Source organism: Rhinatrema bivittatum, chromosome 8 (assembly GCF_901001135.1).
Source record: "Rhinatrema bivittatum chromosome 8, aRhiBiv1.1, whole genome shotgun sequence".
Taxonomy (NCBI): Eukaryota; Metazoa; Chordata; class Amphibia; order Gymnophiona; family Rhinatrematidae; genus Rhinatrema; species Rhinatrema bivittatum.
In genome coordinates, this window is record NC_042622.1 from 77,092,533 (window position 1) to 77,109,944 (window position 17,412).

General features: G+C 46.3%; 1 protein-coding gene across 1 annotated transcript in view; it reads right to left on the reverse strand.

Moving 5' to 3' along the window:
• Positions 1-17,412, reverse strand: part of LOC115097186 (folylpolyglutamate synthase, mitochondrial-like) — an 86,662-nt gene that overhangs the window by 27,684 nt on the left and 41,566 nt on the right. The window contains 13 exon segments of the mRNA XM_029612768.1: positions 2,115-2,265; positions 3,292-3,354; positions 4,292-4,390; positions 4,501-4,645; positions 8,892-8,969; positions 9,164-9,244; positions 9,246-9,267; positions 9,382-9,443; positions 9,559-9,582; positions 9,584-9,637; positions 9,813-9,930; positions 10,030-10,061; positions 10,063-10,092. Of these exon segments, the coding sequence (XP_029468628.1) occupies positions 2,115-2,265; positions 3,292-3,354; positions 4,292-4,390; positions 4,501-4,645; positions 8,892-8,969; positions 9,164-9,244; positions 9,246-9,267; positions 9,382-9,443; positions 9,559-9,582; positions 9,584-9,637; positions 9,813-9,930; positions 10,030-10,061; positions 10,063-10,092 (959 nt within the window).

Sequence of the window (17,412 nt, forward strand, 5' to 3'; positions counted from 1 at the left end):
GAAGGCCTCGATGGAAAACGGGTCTTTTGTAAGCTTGATGGTCCAGGTGTATGATCCGAATCATGGTCATCGTCCTCAGATGAACTTGGAATCGGAATTGGCGGTGCCGTCGGTGGTTGCGGGTGTAAAGATGGCTCCGATAGAGGTATCGTAGCACCCGATGGTACCGGTGTCGGGAGGGCACCGAGCAAGGCATCGATCCTTGTTAGTAGTGGAGCAAATATGGTTGGCTTCGGTGCCGGAGCTGATGGTGGCATCAGTGTCGATGGAGGTTGGAATTTCTTCCAAGCTTCGGTGACTGCTTGCTGAATCATCAAGGTGACTTCTTCTATTGACACTGGGACAGGGTTCTCTGTCTCCGGAGAAGGAAGAACTGGCGCTGCTGGTACTTCCACAACAGTATGTGTAGGTCCAGCCTCTAACACCGTTGCCAGTGGAGAGTGCCTCAGTGTCTCAGGTACAGAGGGTCATGGAAGCTCTTGTACCCAGACCCGTTTTGTCATCGGTTCGATCTCCTTCGAACTCGATGCGGTCACCGATGGATCCGAAGGAACGGAATCGGATTGGTGCTAATGACGTTTTTTCTCTCTCTGTTCTTTACTGGCGGACGAAGACGCTATTGAAGATCCCGATGGCGTCTGTGATGATTGGTCACCGAATTTCTTCTTACCTTGATGCTTTTCAGCAGAGGAAGCCAGCTTCGGTGATGACGCCGACGATGATGGAGTGATCCTTTTGAAAAGTTCCTCCATCTTGTCAATCCGGGCACGCCTGCCCTTCGGTGTCATCTGGGCGCAGGTCGAACATGCGCGGACATCATGGCCTGATCCCAGGCACAGAACGCAAATGTCATGCGGGTCTGTAATCGACATTGTCCAGGGACAATTAGGACATCTCTTGAAACCGGTGGCCATTGTTGAAATTTTTAAGGCCTGGTAACGGTCGGTGACTCGCGGATACCGGTTATAAAAATTAACTGGAATCGGTGAAAAAAGGCTCCAAAGAGCGGTTACCGAACAGAATGTCAAAAGGAGACCAGATGGGAAATTTTTGTGACAGAAAATATTAATTTTTGGTGAAATATTCCGTGAGGAAAAATAGTGAGAAAAACTCACAGAGCTCCTTCAACGCGAGGCTAAAAGCAGCAGGGAAAAAAAAAAGAGACTAGAGGAAGACCCCTGTGGATGCAGGGATCATGGCATGCTTAGTAGGCTCAGTGTGCCAGCCAAAAGTTTCTAGAAACTTTGACAGAAGCTTTTTCATGAGGGGGCTCCATCGATGATGTCACCCATATGTGAGGACTATCATCCTGCTTGTCCTGGGATAAGTAGTGCATTATACATGGCTGGAAATCTCTGTGTGCCATCGTAGTCTATGCTTCTGTCTCCTGATGCTCTCCACAGCACTCAAGAGAATGGATAAGCTCTGTCCAGCTCTATTTTCTATGGCCCCTGTGCAGAAATCATGCCCCTCCTCACCCCTCAACACATTCTATGGGCAGCCCTATGCCTCCAAAGCAAAAAAGCATTGACAGCATTACCAAAACATTCCCAGGAAATTCATTTCTTTAAAATACATCTCACACACACAATAAAGGTAATTTTCAATGGTCATTTACCCAGATAAATAAACTATCTGAAAATGACCACCCTGCATGCAGGTGAAAGTATATGCGTTCTACAGCGTATGCACTTTTATTTGCATTTTCCTGGAGGCAATTCCAGGCCACTGGCAAGTTGGGGCGGCAAAACGTGCAGAGTTCTGGATTTTCAAAACTTCATGTGTTGTTTTGGCCAGGAAAAAGGAAGTGAATCTCTGTGGGTACTTTTTTTTCCTGGGCAATTTTCAAAGGAAAAGCACACATATACTTTTCCTTTGAGAAAAAGGTAAAAATCTGTGAATGAAAAGTATCTGCCAACCCTGTGTTGGCCACAAGTTTTGAAAATTGCCCTCAATGTCCCTTTTCCCTGCACCACCTACTGAACGCACAATTGTATAAAACGCAAGTACAGAATGTGATTCATGCACAGCCTGTAGGTCTCGTCAATGCTCCATCACGTCAGCACATACAGATCACGTCTGCAGAAAGCCTTCACCCCGCTCCCTCTGCTTACGTGCTAGGCTTCTCTTCATTGAGTGCCACATCTTGGAACCAGTGCACACAGGCCTGCATACTGCTGCTGGTGTGGGCTCCATCGATGTAATAGGTGAGTGCCCCATGCTGAAGGATCTGTGTACGGCCCAGCCACTCCGTCTCTTGTAAACCTTAAGGGGAAAGAACACCATAAAGGGGGGAACAGGGATATTATGAGGGAAGGAGCATAGCCTAAGACCACCCATGTGAGAGGCAACAATAATCCATGAAGTGTTTTGTATCAGGAGTGAGTGTAACCCATGAAGTACATCACAAGGGACAAGACCACCAAGTGAGCAACAGGGAGGAAAGAGGGCAAAAAGGTGGAGTTGTTCTTCTCAATTTACTAATAAAGGAGGCAATTTTCAAGCTGTGCATTTTGAGTCAAAGTGCACAGATACTTTTTACTCTTCGGTTTTGCACCAATTCTCAAAGTGAAAGAGCACACCTACTTTCTATGGGCATTTGTACCTGCAGCTACGTTTTTCATGGAAAAATGCTTTGCACAGATTTGAAAATGTGATCTATGCATATTCATTTCTTCCCTTGACCAAAATACATCTCCAGGAATGCCTCCTCTTAATGCTTCTAAAAGCTACACGCATTGTAGAACACCATTTATACTTTTAGTTGTACTGTGGGTGGTCAATATTCAAATGGTCAATTTATGTGAGTAGAATGATTTGATAACTGCCCTCTTACTGTACAATACCATTATTTAAGTGAAATAAGGAAGAGGTAAATGTCAGAGCAGAAGGAGCATGCCTGTGAGGTGTGGGTGCACCAGTGGGGGGAGGGAGGAGTGTGCACACATACAGATGCACAAGTGAGAGTACCTCTAAGCTTTAGAGGTGCGTGTCTGTGAAAGCATATATGTATGTGTATGCATTTATGAGCCAGTGAGGGTGCCTCTGAATGTGTATATATGCGTTTGTACGCCAGTGAGGGTGCCTCCAAGTGCGCATATCTGGGTGTGTGCTTGCGCACCAATAAGGGTGCCTCTGTGTATATGTGCAAAAGTGTGTTTGCGTGCCAATGAGGATGTCTCCAAGTGTATGAGGGAGGAGATATGTCTATCAGGCAAATGTGTGTATGTATTTGTGAAGGTCTCTACGAGTATTGTATATGTTTGTGACATACGTACAAATTTACCATACCAATGATGTTTCTTGAATATTGATTGTCTCTCTGGGCAGGTTCTCCAAAAGGTTTGTGCATACCTGGATAGGAATGAACCTCATTTGTAAGCCAGGGTTTGTTGGGAATGATCCGTGTCTCTCAAATTTACTGCTGATGCCCTTCGTAGTACTTGCATTGTGCTCATAGGCTGTAATTTTTATAGGCAACATATCAAAATGGGCTTGGAAATCCTTCTTAATCAGGCCAGTGGCACCCAATATAATTGGGAATATTTCTATATATCTTTCTGCTACATTTTCTTGGTCTTTGATTGCATCTCTTGATACTTAAGGATCTTTGCTTTCTCCATATGATTCACAGAGTAGTCGCTGGGTACCGACACATCTATCAGCAATGTCATTGTGTTTTTTCCTTACACCACAATATCCAGTTTTCTAACAATCAATCTTCCTATAGGTTGAAATGGGAATGTCCCAGATAATCACAACTTCTTTATTCCTTCTATTCTGTTGGGTTCACGCTCCCTGGTTTTTGGTTCATCAATGCTATAAATGTTTACACATTCTCTCTCTGAGGGGCTGTGTAAGCAAGTATAAGATGTCTGTGTATAAGCTTGTGAGTACACCTCTAAGAATCTCAGAGGGGGAGCGTGTACTGGGATGAAAAAGGGGAAGTGCTGCAGAGGGAGGGGAAAAGGGACAGAATTCAAGAAGCCAATGAAAAGTTGACAAATATGTTACAGCCCCCTTCTGGAAGGGTGTAGAGTGTTTGTCCCTCTCCCTGGGATTGGGCAGGAAGAGGAGACCAGGGAGGGATCTAGCAGGGGCCTTTCGACTTCTGTAACTTTCTATGCTGTTACACCTCAGTGGCACATCTCTTTACAATCAGCTGAGAGCAATGTGGTGCTAGGGAATAGCATGGACTGATTTTCAGTTAGCCTCAAAAGAAAATAAAGACTTTTTTCTTTAAAGTACTGAACTGAAGAAGCAGCAGAATCACCAGAGGCTGGGAACTCACCCTGTACCATAGCAAAACTGGGTCGGAAGGCAGCAGCCAGGGGTAGAGGCTGCTTTATTAGATGGCAGGTTTGCCAGGATTCTTCCACCTCACCAACATCTGCCAAAAAAAACCCCAAATACAGTTATTCCCTACTCAAGACACAGCATGCACAATATTAGAGGAACATCTTAAACAGGGTATATACAGTACTACAGTCACATCCTTACCGTGATATCCATGGCAGTGAAGCCACGCTTGTGCCAGCTGCAATGCCAGTGCAGCATTAGACCTCTGGTGCTCGCCTGCCAGACCCAAGATCAGAGCTTTATCATTTTCATATGCATCCAAATCTGGGCACAAGTACAGGGGGCACTGCAGAGAGAAAACACACACACTCAACACAGGGTAAACTCCAGCCATGGGGACAGAAGGCAGTGCAGACAGAAAACATGCACACGTGCACAGGGTAAACTCTAGTCACTAGGACAGAGAGAAAACCACACACACATAGGGTAGATGCCAGCCACAGAGACAGAGACAATGCAGAGAGAAAAACACACACACACAGGGTAAAGGAGAAATTACTTACCTGATAATTTTGTTTTCCTTAGTGTAGGCAGATGGACTCATGACCAAAGGGTTATATGCTCTCCTGCTAGCAGATGGAGACAGTAAGGTTTCACAACTGACGTCACTTGAAATACACCCCTGCAGTGACCTCAGCCCTTCAGTATTCTCTTCTAAAGTCATTGTGGACATACTATTGAAAAGATGATTAAAAATTGATTAAAAATGATCAAAAATGAATAATCGTAACTGTACTCAACCAAACAAATGCTGAATCCCAGCAAGATTAAAGATGCCCTGATCTAGGGGTTGGGCAACAGCTTACCTGTAACCTCTTAGAATCGATATTCATTTCACAGACTATTCCCTAGCATCTTTATTGGGCAGCCATGGCTGCGATGCTGACTCCATCTGTCTACATTAAGGAAAACAAAATTATCAGGTAAATTTCTCCATTTCATAGCGTGTAGCCAGATGGACTCAGGACCAATGGGATGTACAAAATCTACTCTTAATCGGGGTGGGAGGCTGTCTGCGGCCTAGTTAGCACTGCCCTCGCAAAGGCTGCACCCTCTCGGGCCTGAACATCCACGTCGCCATTCGGCAGATGTAGATGGGAGACAGCCTGAGCCCTAGTGGAAAGAGCTTTATCCTGAAAGGGTAATGGCTTTCCTGCCTCTACATATGCTTCCGTGACCACCACCTTGATCCAGCGAGCTATAGTAGCCTGTGAAGCTGGTTCGCCCTGTCTCCTTACACCGTGAAGAACAAACAGGCGGTCCCATCTTGCGCACCAGCTCTGAAACTTCCAGATACTCTAATGACATAGAGAACTCACGTGTGCGGAGCAACTTGGTAATTACTGCCACCGAATACCCACGCTTCATCAGGCGAGCCCTTTCAAGGGCCAAACCATAAGACAGAATCAAGTTGGATCCTCGTGAAGGACCAGACCATGCTGAAGCAGGTCCCTGTGCAGTAGAAGGCACAGGGGGGTCTCCACGAGAAGTCTCCGCATGTCTGTATACCATAGGTGCCTGGGCCAATCTGGAGCTACTATTAGAACTAATCCCCTTTGGTGCTCGATCTTATGGATGACCCTGCCCAGCAAGGGCCATGGAGGGAAGGCGCATAGTAAGTCCTCTTCCGGCCAGGTCTGAAATAGGGCGTCGATCCCCAGGGACCACTGATCTCTTCTGCAACTAAAAAAATAAAAAAGTAAAAAAAAAAAATTGGGGAAACTTCGCATTGTGAGATGCGGCCAGGAGGTTGATTAACGGGAGGCCCCAGTGATCTATCACCAGCTGAAAGGCTTTGACCAACAACGCCCACTCTCCTGGATTCAGACTCTCCCTGCTTAGAAAGCCTGCTCTGATGTTGTCTTTTCCCATGATGTGGGAGGCTGAGATCATCTGTAGATGTAATTCTGCCCATTCCATAAGGAGATCTATTTCTAGTGACACTTGCTGGCTTTTGGTTCCCCTCTGGTGGTTGATGTAGGCTATCATTGTTGCATTGTCCGACATCACACGGACCGCCTGACCCTGGAGCATGTGGCTAGAACACTATAGACACGCCAATCTGACTGCTCGGGCTTCCAGGCTGTTTATGTTCCAGAGCGCTTCTTCCTTGGTCCAAACGCCCCTGGACCTTCAGTTCCTGACAGTGAGCTCCTCAAACCCAGAGGCTCACGTCTGTCATGAGGACCAACCAGTTCGTTGGGGATAGGCTTACAATCTTGCCCAGGTGAGCTTCCTGCAGCCACTCAGGAGCCGAGAACATACATCCATCAGTAGGTAGAGGCGAATCGAAGTCTTGAGACAGTGGGTTCCAATGTGACAGCAGGGAGCATTGAAGTGGCCACGTGTGCCCTCACCCACGGTACTACCTCCAGGGTTGACGCCATCAAACTGAGGACATGAAGATAGTTTGCTCCTTACCCCGCCGCACAAACCCAGTGCCTTGATGGAGAAACCAACGAAAAGGAAAACTACTACTTTACTTTTTTTTTTTAATATTTTTTTTAATCAAAACTTTAAGAGAAAATTCAACAGACCACTTTCATGAAGCTCAGCAGCAGGCACCAGGCGTCGTCCTCGGGGGAGGGAACTGGCACTACCAGTTGTCCACCCCCAATAGCGAAAAGGACCAAGCCAATAAGGGTTTCCAACCATCTGCTCATCTACCTCAAAATGAGAAGGGATGGCCCCACCAGGACCTGCCAACCTTCTGGGAGGTAGGTACTCCTCACACCTAAAACTTTGCCTAATTTTTTTTTTTTAAACTAATCCTCAGACTGCAGGTTTTGCACCACTACCATGTGCTGGAGACAAGGAAATACTGAGTGAATGCAAGTGGCACACCAGGTTATATGCCAGTGTCAGCGAAACTTTCTGTCTCCATCCGCTGGAAGAGAGGCAAAACCCAGGAGTCTGGACTGATCTGGGTACGTACAGGGAATATGTGTTGAGTGCACTGAAGCCTGCATCAGGTGCACTGTTGCATCATCAAAGGCCCGATGCATCTTACTAATGCACATCAAGTGAGCTGGTGTGCTGAGCATCAGGAATCTGGATGCACCATGCGTTAGGCAGGTTAATGCACCCTACTTTGGGCATGTCAGTGCATCACTCTTCTGGTGCTTCGGTGCACCATGTTTTGAGTGTATCAAGGGATCATGAATCGGATAACGCTTTATAGCACCATGGGCTGCTAGTGCCAAGGAAGGGTGACAATGCATCACAATGCTTATTTTTTTTTCAATGCAGGCTGGCTAGCATCAGGTATTGATGCCAGCTGAACTTGACGCCTTGGCCTGAGCAGACAGGGGAGTTTTGGAAGAGCTGCTGTTCAAATCCTTCCCAAGAAGGTAGACAACATTGCCCTGCAGGTGGAAGATCTACTACAACTACAAAGATATTTACACAGTTCTTCCATGCGCAAGGCCCTGAAGTACTGTGAGCGCAGGGACATTTGTCCACAGGCTTCATAGATTTTCTAGTTGTGGTCGGATCCTAGACAGTGATAGCAGAATTCGTGACCACTGGTGAGCGACATGATCTTGCTACACCGAAGGTTCTTAAATCCTACTCATTGTAGTAGATTTTTTTTTTCTTCCGGCTCAACATTGTCTTTTTGCTGAGGTAAACTGCTTCAGTAATTCTCATTTTTGTTTTTTTTAGCCTGAAAAATGCTATTGTGTGGCTAGGCAGAAACAAGTTTTAAACACAGAGGAGAATTTGAAGAAAAATACAGAGAAGAGACGAAGAACACATCCGTGCTTCAGCTCGGACAAAATATGATTGAGGCTGCTCACAAGGGGCAATACCCACATGGGAACTCCCGCACATCCTCAGTAGAGCTAAAGCCTCTATAAGTTTGGAGAGACAAGTCCGTTCAGTGCTGTCAGATGTCACAATCATGTAATGGCTAATTCAGCCTGCTTATTGATGGAAAACACTCCAGCCACAAAGACAGAGGAGACCAGTGCAGAGAGAACACACACAGGGTAAACGCCAAACACTAGTCACAGAGACAGAGGGCAGTGCAGACAGAAAACACGCACACAGAATACACATTCATACACACGGAGTAAACTCCAGCCACAGAGACAACACACACACGGTAAATCCAACCAGATGGATAGAAGGCAGTGCAGAGAGAACACACACACGATAAATCCTGCCATGGGGACAGAAAGCACTGCTGAAAGAACACACACGCACAAACACTACCAGCTCTAAGGGTAGGGAGCACTGCAGAAAATACACACAGTACGCTCAAGTACTGCTTAATGCCCCATCCTTGCCTCTCACTCAGCATGGGGCTCTGTACCTGAGATTTTAGAAGGACCAGTCAGGGGATATTATAGATAGAAAAAATTCACACTACCAAATCAATAATGTTTTATGCAATAATCACCCATTTAGACATATGTTCTCTACCTGAACGTTATATCTCTTGAGAGGCACAACGTCAGCAGAGCCAAATTCTGGAAGGAAAATCCTCTCCCAATCTCTGAGGACAATCACTGATGGAAGAAAGAACTTACACCAATGTCTCTTGCTCTGTCTGTTAGCACCTGCAGAGAAGGTGCAGGCTGTGGCACTGTGAACGCTGGGACTCCAGGCTGTTGAGGAGAAAAATAGAAGGTGGGGGCAGGTTAACTTGATCATTCTTGTATCTGTATGTCCCACTAATATCTGGCTGGAACTGCCAAAGAAAAGGCTTAAGACCCTTATATGCTAACTTATAATCGTTTGAAGCTTTAGAACAGTGATTCTAAAATAACTGCAATGGGATCAGCTCCCCTCAGTGCTCTACCTTGAAGATGCCCCCTTTCTGCCAAGCAATCTTCTCAATGGTGTCCCCAAGGATGCTTGTGTGGTCGATGCCAAGAGAGGAGGATACCACAAACCACAGGCTTCCTGTACATAAAAAAGGTGAGAGGCTGGAATAATATTTGTATAAAGCTCTACTGGTGGGATGGTCAGCTTACCTCAGGGGCAGCAGTGCAAGGGCTCCCAGTCATGTTTCATTACCTGATAATATTAGTGCAGTCGTATGCTCCACCAATACCAACTTCCACCACAGCTAAATCCACCTTGCAGAACAGAAAAATATGTTAAACATGAACAGAGAAGCCAAGAAAGATCGCATACATTACAGAAAACACATAATACAAAATCTGTGGCAGGTACAAGGCTGAAGGACTTTACCTTTTCCTGCAGAAAAACGTGAAAAGGCCATGATGGTGAGAAAGCGAAAGTAGGCAGGCATACTCAGGTGACAGGGATCCTATGAAGAAAGGGAACACAGATTAAAAAATGATACCAAAGCAAGCATCCTAAACGATTCCAGCAACCCAAAAATTAGAGGTAGCAGATGGAAATAAAGGGTTGAAGGCAGGTTTTGGAGGCATTGCTGTGGCAGAGCAGGCATTTTGCTTCCCATCACTCCAGACCTCAATTACCTTCCTTTCATCCAGTCGGTTGTAAACTTGCCAAAAATATTTGGTGAAGAGCTCCTTGCTTATTGGCTGTCCATTAATTCGGATTCTCTCTCTCACTTGGACCAAATGTGGAGAGCTAGAGGAAGCAATGGAAATAAAACATCCAGCTAAGGTTCCAGGAGAGACAAAATCCATTTTTTCTTTGTATTCCCAGACACCACGCTCTGAACTTACCTGTAAAAAACCGGTCTTCAGGCCATACTTCCTGAGCAATCTGTTCAACAAAGGCACAGGTGGAGCCCTACAAGAAGGAAATTGAAGGTCTGATGATAAAATATCCAGCACTAAACATAATCTCAGGCAGGCCAGAATTCTCTATGACCCCGATCTCAACATATATCGAGAGCCTGCAATTCTCTGTGACCTAACCCAAGTCCAAAAAATCTTTCAGTTCCACAATGTCAAATCACCAAAATATGCAGTATCACACAGTGGTCTTTGCTTTATTATATTTCTTCCTCGCTCCTGTATTTCTTTCCTTCCCCTCTTATAATTTTCTTTTATGCAGGAGATTGCATTTTCTTTTTAATGAAATTGGGAGAAGAATTGCTTACCTGATAATTTCATTTCCTTCGTGTAGACAAATGGACTCAGGACCATTGGGTTTGTGCTCCCCCCTGCTAGCAGATGGGGATGAAGGTCAGGTTTTCAAAGCTGACATCACCCTAGATATACCCCTGCAGTGACCTCAGCCCTTCAGTATTTTTTTCAAAAAGCCATTGTGGAATATTATTGAAGAACTTGATCAAAAAAACTGGAGACCGCGGGGAGGAAAGGAAGGACTTGTGTGCCTAGAGGACCTGGGCGAATCGCTGCTTGCGCTCTTTGGTGCTTTGAGAGAGAGAGAGAGAGAGAGAAAGAGAGAGAGAAAGAGAGAAAGAAGAGAAAGAGAGAGAGAGCATGAGGCTCTACCTAGAGGTCGGATCCCACTGACGTCATCACAGCACGCGCCGGAACACCCTTAAAGCCAGGGCCCTGTGGCGCGCAGCCGCAACGCCAAAAGGGGGGCGCAAAAATGGGGAAGAAAAAGAAAAATCTAAGATGTGGGACCTCCTCTCTCGATATCCTCCTTATCAGTAGCATGGACCAATGAATGACCACATTGTTCGTGTGGGGTGAGTCATCCATGAAGGGACTGGTAGAGGGAGAAATTCACCCTCGGGGATATCCAAGTCCCGCGTCCGCTCAACCACCCCTCCAACCTGCCATAGTGCAACTAGCTGAAGAGTTAACTTCAGTTAGGACCACTATGAGTTCTCCAGCTGTAACCTCCCAAACCTCCCTTGGGAGTCGGGAGTTCTGGGGTTGAAAATCATTTGAGATTAACTTCTCCAGGAACATTGGGAATGGAATGTGCTCCTTTGACGATACCTTATCCCTCTATTTTTCCCCCTTATGAGTGAAGTAGTTGATGAAGGAATCGAAGAACCAGAAAATGTTACTTTATTAGATGTATGGAAGATTGGTTGCTAAAATGGATAAAAAGATGACTAGTTCAATGTCTCAGATTCATATCTTTTCTGTAGAAAAGAGAACAGAGTTTGAAGATCAGGATATTAGGATTAAGAATGTGGAAAATTCTGTTTCTATGTTAAATTCGCAGTTTAACCCTTTTGCAAGCTGCCTGTACATCCTTTATTAAGGATAATCTTATCCTCATAATCAGATTGGAGGTGTTGGAAAATGAAATGAAATCATGTAACTTACCTTCCTTAATTTCCTATTTCTATATTACTCCCACCTAGAGAATTATTTAGAAAGTATATTTGTGAAGTATTATCTTTGATGCAGATAAGATTCCTGTTATATCAAAAATATATTATCTTCCAAATAGGAGAACGATCCCTGCTCTGGAAGGGGAAAATGGATGTCTTGGAGAGTCCTGGTGTTTCCATCTTTTAGAAGTCTCCATAGATAATATTTCAACTAGAGCTACTTTATTGGTCTCATTTTCATCGAAGCAGGATAAAGATCTGCTTTTTTATACATATTTCCAGTGTAAAGAACGTTTTTTTGTGGACAAAAAATTCAGATCTTTCCACATGTATCCAGGGCTACTTAAGCTCATAGGAAATATTTTCTCTCTTTTAAACAAAGCGCTCTAGATTTAGGTGCCAGTTTTTTTCTTAAATTTCCTTGCAAATGTTTAATTACTTATCAGAATAATAAATTTTGTGTTTCTGGATCCTTTGCAGTTGGATCGTTTTCTAAGAGATAAGTCTCAGTGTTAATGTATTATTTTCAATTTGGTTGGTAAGGTGTAATTTGGTTATAATAATGCTACTGACACACTTAATAGTCTTGTCCTTTCTCTATTCCCCCTAGACGTGAGCTAAATAAGACTGAATTTATGGATATTATAGATATATTTAAGTTTTTTTTCTTTTATTCCTGGATTATTTCATTTGTAATAAATGATGTAACCTAATAAATAAATAAAAAAAAACAAAAACTGGAGACCGCAACTGTACTCAACATAAGCGCTGAATCCCAGCAATACAATAGATGCCTTGAAATAGGGTCCTTGAAATAGGGCAACAGCTTACCTGTAATCATATGAAATAGAGGTTTGCCTCATGGGCAATTACTTGGCGCCTCTCCTGGACAGCCATGGGCGGGATGCTGAGTCCATCTGTCTACACTAAGGAAAATGAAATAATCAGGTAAGTAATTTCTCCATTTCCTAGCATGTAGCCAGATGGACTCAGGACCAATGGGATGTACAAAAGCTACTCCTGAACGGAGCGGGAGGCTGCCCGCAGTCCGGTTGGCACCAACCTCGCAAAGGCTGCATCCTCTTGGACCTGGACATCCAGGCAGTAGAACCTGGAGGTGTGTATAAGGAGGACCATGTCGCCACTCGACAGATGTCAGTGGGAGACAGTAGTTTAGCTTCTGCCCAGGATACTGCCTGAGCCCTGGTAGAATGAGCTTTGACCTGTAGAGGTAAAGGCTTCCCTGCCTCTATTTAAGCTGCCCTGATTACTTCCTTGGTCCAGTGAGCTATGGTAGCTCACGAAGTCACTTTGCCCTGTTTCTTTCTCTCGTGAGGAACAAACAAGTGATCAGTCATGCGCACCGGTTCTGAACGTTCCAGATACTGCACTAAAAGTCTACTGATGTTTAGATGGTGAAGGAGGCGGTAGTCTTCCGTGTCCTTGTGTCTATCCGGGGACGGTAAGAAGATGGATTGGTTCAGGTGAAATGCCGAGACTACCTTTGGTAAAAAAAGAGGGGACGGTGCGAGGCTGTACTGTTCCTGGAGTAAATCGAAGGAACGGTTCCCGACAAGACAGCTCCTGTAGTTCAGAGATGCAACAACCTGAGCATGTTGCCATCAAGAATAGTCTTAAGTGTTAATAGGTGAAGTGACAGATGTGCAGGGGTCTGAAGGAAGGCCCTGCCAGAAAGGCCAATACTAGACTGAGGTTTCATAGGGGGACCGGCAACTTTAAGGGTGGTCGGAGATATTTAACCCCTTGTAGGAAACGGGCCAAGTCCAGATGCACCGAACAGGTTCCACTCACCTCAGTCCTGAAGCCGGAGAGGTCTGCCACCTGGACTTCAGGGAGTTGACAATCCTTTGTTCAGAATGTCCTGTAAAGATTCCAGGATCATGGTGATTTGGGCTGTTCACGGAGGTACTACACGCTCCCCAAACCAGGCCTCAAATATTCTCCAGATCCGTATGTACATCAGGGACGTTGAAAACTTCTGCGCGTGGAGCAATGTGGCAATTACGTCCGTCGAATATCCGCGCTTCATCAGGCGAGCCCTCTCAAGGTCTTCGTGAAGAATCGGGCCTTGCTGGAGAAGATCCCTGTGCAGGGGGAGGCAAAGGGGACTCTCCAAAAGAAGCCACTGCATGTCTGCCTACCAGGGGGCACCTGGGCCCACCAGAAGGACTAGACATCTGTGGTGTTCGATCTTGCGGATGATCTTGCCCAGTAGAGGCCAAGGGGGGGAAGTCGTTCAGTAAATCCTCCTCTGGCCAGGTCTGGACAAGGGTGTCGATCCCTTGGGAGCGATTATCTTGTCTGAAGAACTGGAAACCTTCGCATTGTGAGATGTAGCCAGGAGGTCAAAGGATGGGAGGCCCCAGTGATCTATTAGGAGCTGGAAGGTCTGGTCAACATGATCCATTCCCCCGGATCCAGGCTTTCCTGCTGAGAAAGTCTGCTCTGACATTATCTTTTCCCACGATGTTGGAGACAGAGATCCCTTGCAGGTTTAACTCTGCCCATTCCATAAGGAGGTCTATTTCCAGAGACACTTGGTGGCTCGTTTTCTCCCTGGTGGTTGATGTAAGCTACTGTTGTTGCATTGTCCAACATCACTATTTTATCACTCTCCAGTTGTTATCTTTTAAAATCTTTCCAGTCTTCCATCTTCCAGGTTTTCGCTCCCTGTTTAATGTAACTTTACCTTCTTAAATTGTTAATTTGGTTTCCCCCCTGTTCCATTGTAAACCGGTACGATAAGACCTTCGTCTTGAGTATCGGTATAGAAAAAGAATTTTAAATAAATAAAAATAAATCACGCAGATTGCTTGCCCCTGAAGCCTGTCAGGCATGCTAATCTGACCGCCCATGCTTCCAGGCGGTTTATGTTCCAGTTCACCTCTTCCTCAGTTCATCACCACTGGGTTGCCAATTCCTGACAGTGAGCTCCCTACCCCCGGAGGCTCGCGTTTGTCATGAGGACATTAAGCGCCAAAGACTTAAGGCGCTTCTCCATGGACACAAGGATACCACACCAAAATTTGTAGAAACAAATATATATATATATTTTTTGTATTGTATATCAATAAGCAAGACAGATATCCTTGGGAGATACAGATGGCAGGACTTCTGTTTATGCAAAGCACTACCCCCTGTTTCTCAATGTGCACATTATTTCATCTATAAAAAGAAGAGGTAGCTAATCTGAAGTAAATAAGTCCCTGAATTGCATGAACCTATGGGAGTCATGTACACAGTGTCTCATGTCAAAAAGAAGATAAATTAAACCTATGTTACCCTGATCCCCCTTCCCAAATTGAGGCCTAATTGCCTGGTGGTCACATTAATCTTCCATTAGTCCTTTGTCCTGTACTTTTTTCACCCTCAGTTAAAATCCTGAGATTCTGACCCTTTCCTTCTGCTTTTGTGTGACCCTACGACCCTCCATCACAAGTTTTAGACAGCTCCGGCTGCTGTCCAGATGTCCTCCTGTAATTCCTCCAGGTCAGGCTCAATAGCGCATTTAGAGTTCACATGGCCAGAACTGCAAGCAGGCCAAGGCAGCAGAGGATTCTGGGTTAATCACAGTTTCCATGTTGGTCTCAGGCTCAGGCACATATAATCAGAATGATCCAGCTCGGTGGGGAGAGGCTTACACCCTTGCTTATGTGAACTTCCTGTAGCTACCACTGGAGCCAAGAGCATACTTTCCATTGGTAGATGGAGGCGAATCGAGTAGTCTTGAGTCAGTGGATTCCAGCGTGACAGTAGGGAGTGTTGGAGAGGCCGCATGTGTGCCCTTGCCCACGGCACTACTTCTAGGGTAGATGCCATGAGGCCGAGGACCTGGAGATAGTCCCCACACCGTGGGGCACATTGTGTTCATCAATTGACACACTTGGTCCATGAGTTTCCTTCTCCTCAAGGGAGGGAGGAAGACCTTGTCCTGCTTGGTGTCTAACTGGGCTCCCCAGGTATTCTAAGGACTGGGAGGGTTGAGGCTGCTCTTATCCATGCTCACGACCCAACTGAGTTCCTGTAGGAGAAGCTGACCTGCTGGTCACATGGAGGCTCTCTTCTAAGGACTTTGCCAAGATCAGCCAGTCCAAGTAAGGGTGCACCAGGATCCCTTCTTTCCTCAGTGCCGCTGCCCACGACCACCATAATTTTGGTGAATGTTCTGGGGGCGGTTGCCAGGCCAAAGGGCAATGCCCAGAACTTGTAATGGCAGCCCAGTACCGCAAGCGCAGAAAAACGCTGATGGTCTTGACAGATTGGAATATGAAGGTAGACCTCAGAGAGGTCCAGGGAGGTTAAGAACTCTCTTGGTTGCACTCCCATTATGATGGCGTGAAGAGTTTCCATTGGAAGTGGACTATCCGCAGGTGGACAGTTGACGCTCTTAAGATCCAGGATGGGTCAAAAAGAACACCTTTCTGGGGTACGATGAAATAGATGGAATAACGCCCCGTATTTACTTGGGGTGTAGGTACCGGAGTTATCACCTCAGACTGAGGAGCCTTATCAGTGTGGATTCCACTACCAGGTTCTTGTGCTGAGCGTGGCAAGGTGACATGAACTTGCCCTGAGGAATACTGCAAAATTCTAAAGCATAACCTTCTCATATGATGTCCAGCACCCATTTGTCTGACGTGATCTCGACCCACTGCTGATAGGGGGCCGACTATCCCTCTTCTATCTCCTCGTCCCAGGGAATCCCATTCCAGGTCAAGCAACTCCAGGATAGCTTCCAGTATTGGGAAACAACAAGAGGCTTTCCGTAGAGACACCAAGATGGGGTTCTTCTTTGGTTCCGACATAGGGTCCGTGCCCAGGAACTGCCCACAGTCTTCAGGGTCTGGGAGCCTAGGACCAGTAATTCATCTCTGTGGAAAAATCGAAGCATGGTCAGTATGGTTCCAGGCCTGGAGAGATTCCTCCATCCTCAAAGAATCCCCATCGTCTGTGGTTTCTGCATGCCTGTCGGGGATAGCCTTGGTGAGGCAAGGCATGACCAGAGACCTGCTGACAGGGCTGGGAGGGTGATGCCTTCCCAGCTTGGGTTCCGCTTGAGCAGGGCTGACTGTGCCTGGACAAAGGTTGGAGGACCTGAAAAATTCCAACCAGAAAAGGCCACTGGGTCCATATTTGGCCCAGGAGGGACCAGGATAGGGGCCACTAAACTGCCCCTCTCTCGGGGAGGATGCAGCCCCGGAATTGCTCAAGTCTGGGATGCTGCCCAATAAGGTCGTGGCTGACCCGTCCTCAGACTGAGATGGGCCGGTCTTGGAAAAGTTCTGAGAATTCAGCTCTCCCTGGGCCTCCTCATAGTGCTGACACAGACAGAATTCCAGTTCAGACTGTGCAGCCCTAATATGGCAGGCAGTGCAAAGGGAGTGTTTGTCTGAGCTTCTTTGCCGCCAGGGCCATACCTTCTGTAGGTTGTGCGTTTTAGCCGGTAGCTGCCTCCAGAGCGCGCACAAACTTGTCTCGGCACACGTAGAACTAAGCACCTGGTTGCGCCATTAAGGAATGCGTGCACTTACGCACACATTAGGCGCACAGAGGGCCGGCTCACACTATGCATACCGACAGATGAAGGGGGAAAATGGCGCCGCACCAAACCATGCGCAGATAGCGCCGCTATAGATCACCACGTGAAGAGTCCACCAAGTCGGAAGCGGGGCCTAGCCCATCAGAGGGGGGGGGGGCTGCTCAACCCATTCGGAAACCCCCTTCTCTCGCCCAAACGGGATCGGGAACGATGTCGTTACAGCATGCCAAGGCAAGGAAACCAGAAGAAAAGATTTACTGAAGCCACTTCCACGTCTCTGGATCGA